Source organism: Chrysochloris asiatica, unplaced genomic scaffold (genome assembly GCF_000296735.1).
Source record: "Chrysochloris asiatica unplaced genomic scaffold, ChrAsi1.0 scaffold00348, whole genome shotgun sequence".
Lineage (NCBI taxonomy): Eukaryota > Metazoa > Chordata > Mammalia > Afrosoricida > Chrysochloridae > Chrysochloris > Chrysochloris asiatica.
The window spans coordinates 536556-546496 of NW_006408866.1; the positions used below are offsets into that span (position 1 = coordinate 536556).

General features: G+C 44.7%; 1 protein-coding gene across 1 annotated transcript in view; it reads left to right on the top strand.

Annotated features, from left to right (window-relative positions):
* LOC102811094 (chromosome unknown open reading frame, human C16orf62) overlaps positions 1-9941 on the top strand; it is a 134293-nt gene that overhangs the window by 35443 nt on the left and 88909 nt on the right. Inside the window, exon 8 of the mRNA XM_006875954.1 lies at positions 6183-6267. Within this exon, the coding sequence (XP_006876016.1) occupies positions 6183-6267 (85 nt within the window). The remainder of the gene's footprint in view (positions 1-6182; positions 6268-9941) is intronic.

Sequence of the window (9941 nt, forward strand, 5' to 3'; positions counted from 1 at the left end):
TAGTATGGAACTGTGATTTCTAAGAGTTCTGGGGGAGATGGGATTCCTATTTTCACAAACGAAATCACAATGGGAGTGTTTAATTAAGTCCACATCTGGTTAATAGTAATGACTCCACTTTCCATACCTTAAAGATGGCCTCTTCATCCACAAACATGAAGGTCAGAGAAGCGAGCCCAGTTTACCTTTCTTGCTTTGCAGTGAGTTTTGTATTTTTGGTTTTAGGCAGCTTTATTAAGGCATATTTTATATATCATAAAATTCATCCACTGTAAATATAAAAATGCAGTGATTTGTAGTAAACTTACAGACTTGTATGATCATCACACAGTCTCATTCTAGAACATTTTTATACCACTAGAAAATTTCCTCAAGCCTGTTTGCATTCCCGCCCCTTGGCCCAGGCAACCACCAACCTGCTTTCTGTGTCTGTAAATCTGCCTTTCCTAAATGGTGGTGTTGGTAAGTACCATCCAGTTGTTTCTGACTCCTAGTGACCCTGTATAGGGTTTCCAACAACCTCGTGGTAGTGTAGTAGATTAGGAGCTGGGATGCTAACTTCAGGGTCAGCAGTTCAAATCTACCAGTTGCTCCACAGGAGAAAGATGAGGCTTTCTGTTCCCATAAAGATTTACAGCCTCAGAAACCATATATAGGGTTGCTGTGAGTCAGAACTGACTCCACGGCACACCACCACCACTAATTGGGTCTTTTTTTTTTTTCTTTCCCTTCTTAGTAAGTTTTAGCAAATTTTTTTTTATGTTCTCCATACGAATTTGTCAGAAGTCAGGTGACCATAAACATAAGGGTTTGTTTCTGGACTCCCAACTCTGTTGTATTGATCTACATGCCTGCCCTTTTGCCAGTACCGCATGGTCTGGGCTACTATTGTTTTATAGTGGTCTTTGAAATTGAGTACTGTCTGTCAGTCTTTTAACTTTATTCTTCTCTTTCAAAATTGTTTAGCTATTCTTGGTCCTTTGCATTTCCACGTACATTTTAGGATCAGCTTGCCATTTTCTGCACACAAAAAAAGCCTACTGGAATTGTGATAGGCATAACATTGGACCCTGTGGAAGTGATAGTTATCTTAACAATAGTGAGTCTTCGGATGCATAAATTGTGTGCCGTTTATTTTGTTGTTGTTGTTAAGTGCCGTCCAGTTGGTTCCAACTCATAAGGATCCTGTATAGGGTTTCTGAGGAGCGGCTGGTGAGTTTGAACTGCCAGCCTTGAGGTTCAAACCAACCTTTCAGTCCAGTGCTTATCCCACAGCAGCATCTGGTAAGGCTCTCTGGTGGTGCAGTGGCAGTTCAGAGACGTCAGCCACTTGCTCTAAAGAAAGACGAGTCAGTCTTCCTTGGGAACCGTGTGAAGCAGTTTTACTGTATTCCTGTAGGGTCGCTATGAGTCAGAGTCAACTTGATGGCCGTGGATTGGGCTTTAGGTATCTGGTTCTTGTCTTTTCTTTTTCATTTTTGCAAATGATGTTGCTGTGTCTTCTGATGCTGCTGGAGATTAGTGTTTCTCAAGATGACGGCACATACCGAAGATTAGGATTGCTTGGGCATTGGGTATGCACCTCCTCAGCATTCTGGGATACTGCTGCTGTTTAACCAAGTAACTGTACTAGCCCAGACTCCAGTTTCAGTGTGAGAGTTGGTGCTATTCAGCATCCTAGCAGTGTTTGGTGTGAGTAGACTTTTTAGTTTAATTTTTCCAATTGAGGAGGTAATAACATTTTATTTTCCTGTGGTTTTAATTTGTGTTTCTCTGATTGCTAATAAGCTCGGTCATCTTTTCACATGTTTATTGGTCACTGGGGTTTACCATTCTGTAAAATGTCTTTTGTTTCATCCTTTTGGTCATTTTCCTATCATGTCACTTGCATTTTTCTGATTGAGATTTTACAGATTGTTTTCACATATTGTGGATTCTAAGATGCTTAGTCATCTTAATTAATTCTCAGCCACCAGTCAGTATTTAATGTGGCCACGTGACTGCTTGTTAAAATCACTAAAAAAAAAAAAAAAAGCCAAACGTAATTTTAGAAACGGTTTCCTGCTAGAATACTGCTATTGGAAATAAATTTCAAAAACACCCTGTTCAGTAGTTTTCCAACAGTGTTAAAAAATTTAAGCATTTCAACCAAAGCATTTTGTCAGTTAGTTATTCTGTGAACATTTATGGTGGGCTCTCTACCTTGACGGCATATGAGCATCACTCAGAGCTTTAAATATCCTGATGTTCATGCTGCCTCCCAGGCCAATTTAATTAGGACCTCTGAGGTGGTTCTCATCGCTGCAGATGTTCCAGACGCTGCTGCAGTTGACAGCAGTCGGTTTCTAGGATGTTTATTACATTCGGGCAACAGAGGAGCTGGTCCCGGGTGGTATACCCAGTCTCCCCTGCTTGTGTATGAATAACAAATCACCTGGGACTCTTGTTGAAAATGGTGATTCTCAGGTCCCTGTGCTACAGATTTTGACCAGTAGGTATGGTATACCACTGCACCCTGATGGCACAGTGGTTAAAGCTAACTGGAAGGTTGGTGGTTCAAACTTACCAGTCTCTCAATGGGAGAAAGATGAAGCAATCTGCTTCTGTAGAGATGGCAGCCTTTGGAAGTTCTATGGAGCAGTTCTATTCTGTCCTTTAGGTCTGTAGGATTGGAATAGACGAGATGTCAGTGGGTTAGACTTGGTATGGAGCCTTGTTGTTGTGAAGTTCCATCGAGTCGGTTCTGACCCATAGCGACCCTGTATAGGATTTCTGAGGAGCAACTGGTGAACTTGAGCTGCCGGCCTTGTGGTTCAAACTGACTTTGTAGTCCACAGTGCCACACCAGGATTTTCCATGACCACCCCAACCTGATTGTGATCAGATCAAGTTTAGGAATCTGCACCAAAACGTTAGAAACTTTTACTAAAGGAGTAGTTCTGAGAAGGTCATTTGAATTCAGTAGATTACTTTGGCTTTAATTTTAGATTCAGACAAAATTCTGGTTTCTGTCATGTAACAAGGTAAAGGATGGTGATCAGTTTCATAGCTTTCAACAATGACCCTTATTCATTCATCTTAGGTCATCTAAATAAGGCTACCTTGAAAGTGACTTGCATAACTTTGGGGATCTCTGCCTTTTCCAGAAAATGGAAATTCGGGATAATACATGCATTTCAAATAAAAATAACTTCAGATGTGTCTATTTTTTAGGTTTGATTGATGCTCTAAAGATCACATGGGGGTAGTTTTTGATACATAATATGAAAAACTGTATGTAACAGAACAGAGAATAAGAATCGAGAGTTTTTGCATATCAGATGTAAGCAAATTGACTGGTTCTATTGCCCTAGACTCACGCCACAGCTGTTGTGGGATAGGACTCCTGCTGTGTTCCTGCAGAGGAAGATGAGGAGACTAGGCTTCAGGGTGGAATTGTCAGACATTCCACACTACCTCTGCATTGTTAGATGAGCTGTTAGCCGAATCATAAAGGCTTTGTTCCTCCCTCAGTAAAGGAGGAAAATACGTAAATGGTTTATTTGTATGAGAACTGTTTCTCTACCCGGTTTTTTAAAAGCCTTCATAAAATAGTCACTGACATTTTACTTGATAAAAATTAATGATTTTTGTTTTGGTCCTGGTATGGCACTGTGGGTTAATGCGCTAGACTGCAAAGTCGGTTTGAACTGCAAGGTGGTTGGTTCAAGCTTACCAGCTGCTCTTCGGAAACCCCATACAGGGTCGCTGTGAGTCAGAACCTACTCTACGGCACTTAACAACATCAACAACTCTAAAGTTGTTTAGATTAATCGCTATTTTATTACCTTACAAGTGAAATTTTTTTCTCGTTTTCTTCAATAAAGCAATTTGAGACCTCCCCTCCACCTATTTTCCCCCCACCTACTTGAATATAGCTAATTGGCAGACTAGAGAATTGTGTCACCTCATTTTGGTTTTGTACCAATAAAATACACCTGGGGAACTGAAAATAAAAACAAATTCTGGTTCCTGTCATTTTTCCCAGAATATGTTCTGTGAGATCAATATGGGCCGAAATCTGTGTGCAGATGTGTTTCATTTACAGTCTTCAGTTTAAATTCTCGCCCCTTACCTCACCCCTGTGCGTTCATTCATCTCAGTCTGATAGGCGAGCTCGAGGGATGGTCCGTCCCCAGGAACTCAGAGTACTAGATCGCAGTCTCTAGGCCTCACAATGTTTTTTTCCAGCTCCAAAATCTCTTGGGGGAAATTGTTTAAGTTAGATCTCTCTTAAAGATTCTATGAGAAACATAAAGCCAAGGATTCAGGAAATGGAGTCCCACATCCATCCAAAGGCCATGTTCACTTTCAACTCCATATTTTTTTTTTTAAAGCAACTTACATTTCGTTACCCAAATCACATTACCCAATCTGATGCTGAGGGGAAACTTGGTAAGTCTGATCATTTAGCTCGTGGGCAGCAACGCCAAATTGAAAACATATGTCACCCACCTCTTGATTCCGTGACCACTCAGTCTGTTCTCTGCACATTGGAAATGCACGGTACAGAACCTTTTCTAAATGCCCCAAGATTTTAAATTTGTATCTGACGTTTTCCTCACTGAGGGTCAACTGTTAAGAATTAATTTAATTCTCTGTCCGGGCTTTTGAATTTGCAAAGAGTTTCAGGACATGAATTTTTTTTAAAAAACTTTTTATTGTGAATTAAGTGAAGGTTTACAGAGCAGATTATCAGTTTTACAGTCAGCAAATCATGATTGCGATCCCATTTACCAACAGTTAACAGCGTTCATCTCTATTTACTTTAATATTGCATCCCTCCCTGTGTCCCCTGCTACCTTCATCTTTCTCTTATGTATTGCCTGCCCTGCCACCCATGTTGATATGTATTTACCCTCTAGCCCATAAATAATGTTCCTTCCTAAACCCCCACTTGTAAAAATAGATTGTCTCTTTCATCAAGAAAACCTTTGATTAACTTTTTACAACATTGGTCTCATACAGTATTTGTCTTTCAGTGTATCACTAACTTCATTCAGCATTTGGATTCTTGTATCTTTGTTTTAGACGGTCCATGGAGTGCATCTGCCTAGTCCATCATCTTGCCGGAAGTCCTGAGATTTGGTTTTCAAACTAAAAATTACTGTTTTTATTTCTGATTCTAAAAGAGGATTTCATCTGGAGTGTTTGGGGCCACATTGTGTGGCTGCAGCATTCCGTTAAGTGTTTCTGAAAATGTGGACAGCTCTTTGGCTACAGTGCAGGGATTGAACAGTTCTCTGCAGTATCCCTAGCACTGAAGACCAGTGCTTGCAGAAGAACATGTACTCTTGGAAGCTTGTCATGGTTCCTTATAGAAGGAAGTTTGGGAGTGAGTACAAATAATAGAAGTCAGTTTCAAAAACTCTGGGGATTTACTTAAGGGCTCTTTTCACAGAAAAGAACGCCTGTGCATCTAGACTTTCCTGGATTAATCATTCTGGAAAATGGCGGAAACAGAGTTTGGGCCACTTGAGGAGACTCTATTGAGAATGTTGTTCTTCATTTCTCTCAATGACTTTGAATGTTGGCCCTGGTTCATTGTATGAGCAAGGGCCTCTGGGTAAGATTTCCTCAGTCCTGTGGCCTCCGAGGGTTCATGGGTGCCATACATAGTTAAGTGCTTATTCTCACCAGAAGGTTGGCAGTTTTTGAACCCCCCCAGAGGCATATTGAAAGAAAGATCTGACCATCTGCTTCCACAAAGTCACAGCCTTAGAAATCTCTGGAACACAGTTCTCTTCTGACTCATGAGGGGGCTTCAAAAAATTCATGGAAAAATGGAATGAAAAGATAGTGGGATTTTCCCCCTAGCATTTTGAAACCCTCTCGGACATGGGGTTGTCATGTTTCAGAATGGACTTGAGGGCAACTGGTCTGTTTAGTTGCCTTCTGGTGGCTTCCTGGAATGAAGGGATAGCGTGTCATCTTAAGAGACTCTATTGGCAACAGTCTGGCTGCTTTTATCAAGAGCTCAGTGACCAGCCGGTCATGACTTCATTGACTTATCATTGCATCTCCAGTGCCTAGCACTGGGCTTACACCTTTTCACGTTGATAGAAACTCTTCATTTTCCACGCCTGGAGCATCTTAACCAACACAGACATGAAGAGTGACTTTTCCATCCTCTCTTTTTCCAGTGTTCAAAGCTGCTTTCGGACACAAGCGTCATTCAGTTCTATCCAAGCAAATTTGTCCTCATCACCGACATACTTGATACATTTGGTAAGTGTCACGCACCAGCATTGTAGATCTCGGGGATTGGTTTGTTTTGTCAGGAGGCGAGTGGGAGCGTTGCTTTAAGTGCCATTCTGTGTGGTTTAAACAACCAGGTGAACCTCGAGGGAGACAAAGCCATTTCCTCCAGTGTCACGAACAAGGCTGGTGTCTCTGAAAGAACCTTGAGTTACATGTTTTCTAGCTTCTGATCTTCTGATGGGCTAGTGAAGGGGTGAGGGAACCAGGCCAGCTGAGTGCACCCCCATCCCCTGTCTGTGCATTGCCATCACATAGACATCTGAAACTCCCTTTGAACTTGGCATCTGAGCCCAGCCCCTTTCCCTGCACCACAGTGTGTTTCTGTCTCACCAAGTCCCGTGGACTGTGCTCCTGAATCTCTCGCCCGAATGTCTGCTTCTCCCCACCTTACTGCTCAGACCCGAGTTCCAGCCACAGTCTCTCCAGTCGGGATGACTGCCCCAGCGCCTGCAGGGCTGCCTCTCATCTACTCTCCAGCCCGGGGCAAAGGGGCAGAAGTGGTCTTTCCCTGCCCCTGCAGCGAGATGTTGACCAAAGAGAACAACCTATAGCTTCCCTGGTTACTGGGGGGGCAGGGGGGAGTGTCAGATGAGCTACAAGGCACCAAATTGAAAGCATTCCCTGCCTTTGTGCCACTTAGCGTCCCTGTAAGAGAACATTTCAGGACAAATGAGCAACCCAGGTTGTACGGGCAAAACCAAAACCCACTTGCTGTTGAGTTGATTCCAACTCCTGCAGACCCCGTGTGTCAGGGTAGGACTGTGCTCCATGGGCTGTTCAGAGGCTGGCCTGTTGGGAGCATATCTCCCGTATTTTCTTTGGAGGCAACTTGTGTGGGTTCGAACCATCAACCTTTTGGTTAGTAGTCAGGCAGTAAACTCTTTGTGTCCCAGCACCATGGAGAAAAAGCAAAGTGGGATAGAATGAGGTGAGGGGCTGGGTAAGGCGGGCTTGCAGTGTTGAATCAGGTGGTCAGAGGTGACCTCACTGAGCAGTTAGGTGTGTGAACAAAGGTTAGTGAGAGAAGAGCCACGGGGTTCTGTGAGTGTAGGCAGGGAACATCCTGTGCAGAGACCTGAGGGTAGGAGAGCGCCTGGAGGAGCCCAGCATGATTGGAGTTGAGTGGGCAAGGGGCAGAGGAGGAGTGGGCGTGGGAGTGGGCGTGGGTGTGGGCGTGGGCGTGGACCAGGGTGGGTCTAGACACCATTGGAAGGTCTTTGGTTTTGACTCTTGAGGGGTAAGGGGTCACTAGAGAGTGTGGAGCAGAGGAGTGGCTTGGTCGCTGTTGGGGCAGCGGTGGGAACAGCCTGTGAGGTAGCTGTAGCCACACTTCTGGGAGCTGATGGAGGTGTGGACCAGGGGGCACAGTGGAGATGTGAGTTGTGGTCGAGAACAGGGCTTCGTCGGCGCTCAGGCAGTTTGTCCTGCACACAGCTTGCCCTCAGGGGTGAGGGCATCAGTAAGGGAGAGCTAGTGGCTGGGCTTGATTCTGCTGGCAGTGATATTTCTCATGACGCATCAGTACTTCAGCCTTCCAGTTTTCCTCACCCCCTTCTGCCAGTGTCTTTGTATGAGTCAGTGTCCCCGAGTGACGACCATCACCTCACAAGAACTTTGGGCAGCCAGTTGGCCAGTTCCTGCTGGCAGCACCCCAGCCGGTGTCACATCTCAGCAAGCTAGGATTGGGGCAGATGTCTGCCATCCTTGCTACGTCCCAGGACATTGGAAAGAACAATGATAAACTCTCAACAATGCCTTATGCCAGACTCTCTCCAATCTGCTTTTACAGATGCAAGTCAGAAAGGGCCTCTTACTGTCCTCATTGCATAGGTGAGGAAATGGCGGGCATCTAGTAGCTCGCTCTACTCAGAGCTCCCGCTTTATTTCTCTGGTGCTCTGCTCATGGGGGAAGTCTACGTCTTCATGAAAATTAAAACTGTGTACCTCTGGGAATTGCTCCATTTACAATAGCAGAAGATTGGAAACCCCCCAGGGGGCCCTCAATAAGGCACTGGTCCCATCGATTCTAGTACCTTTGGGTTGTGTCCCCACAGGGAAGGGTCTTCAGGATATGTTGTTAAGCAAGGAAAGTCAAGGTGTAGACCAGCAGATAGAGTACGAGTCTTAGCGATCTAGTGCTACGGGCACAGAAATGCCTCAGGTGGATGGCTTAACAACCCAGAGTTTATTCTCTCAGCTTCAGAGGCCACAGGTCTGAATTCACAGTGCTGGCTCTAGGGGAAGGCCTTTTCTCCCTCTGTTCGCTCTGTCTGCTTTCAGCATATGCGGGCCTAGCATTCCTTGGCAATCTCCTGTGTCCTGGCTTGGATCTAGGGGCTTCGCAGTGCAGGGACCCCAGGCCCAGAGGTCACACTCCATTCCAGCTTTTCTTTCTTGTTGGTCATAGATCCCTCTGAGCTTTGTTTACTTCACTCTCCTTTGAAAAGAGACATCGTAAACCACACCCTTAGAGACACTCCCTTCACATTGGACCAGGACTGTGATGGGAAATTCCCTTATTGGCTTATGTCATTGGTCAGTTTGTCTTACTAGGATGGACTGTGTGTTCTGTGAGGCTGGAAGCTATGGCACCAGTATTTTAAATCCCAGCAGGATCACCCATGGTGGGCAGGTTTCAGCAGAGCTTCCAGACTATGACAGACTAGGAAGAAGGAGACGGGGGCTGCTTCTGAATGGTTAGCCACCCTTATAGATAGCAGGGGAAAGTTGTTAGACACAGTGCCAGAAGATGAAGACATGGAGAGCACCAGAACATTGTAGAATGCGTGTCAGAAGATGAGCCCCTCAGGTTGGAAGGCAAAACCAACCATTCCCACGTTAGAGTTCCGTACACCATATAAACATGGTAGTGTAGTGGATTATGCATTGGACTGCTAACTTCAAGATAAGCAGTTCGGTCCTACCAGCCGCTGCATGGAAGAAAGATGAGGCTGTCTGCTCCTGTAAAGATTTACAGCCTTAAAAACCCTATACCGGGCTGCTATGGGTTGAAGCTGACTCGACGGCGCCCCACCACTAACACTGCTATGGAAGTTGTTGTTGTTAAGTGTTGTCGATTTGGTTCTGACTCAGAGCAACCCTGTATAGGATTTCTGAGGAGTGGCTGGTCCGTTTGAACAGCTGATCTTGTGATCAGCGGTCCAGGACTTATCCTACAGCACCACACCAGAACAGGCCGGCTTGTTGTTAAGTACCATCGAGTTGGTTCTGACTCATAGTGACCCTGTATAGGGTTTCTGAGTAGCAGCTGGTGGGTTTGAACCGCCGACCTGTGGTGCATGTGTTGTCTGTGAGCATCCTTTGACCACTGAGTAAATAGATAGATGGATGATTTCTTTTTACATTGTGTTTCAATAAAGACTCCAAAGGGTAGATTCATCACTTTTCCTGTTTCTCATGAAAAGAGAAGTAAAGGTTGGTTTAAAATCTGTCCCACTAGGTGGTAGCATACTCCCATGAGAGAAAGTCTGCCTTGCCGATGACAGCTCCTTGTTCCTACCACCAGCTATAGTTTCCACAGCATACTTTACTCTGTGGGATTCCGTAATTCATTGCAGCGCCTGCAGCGCCACACAGAAATCAGGCACCATTCTTAAGTTACAGGGCTTATTAGGGTCAGA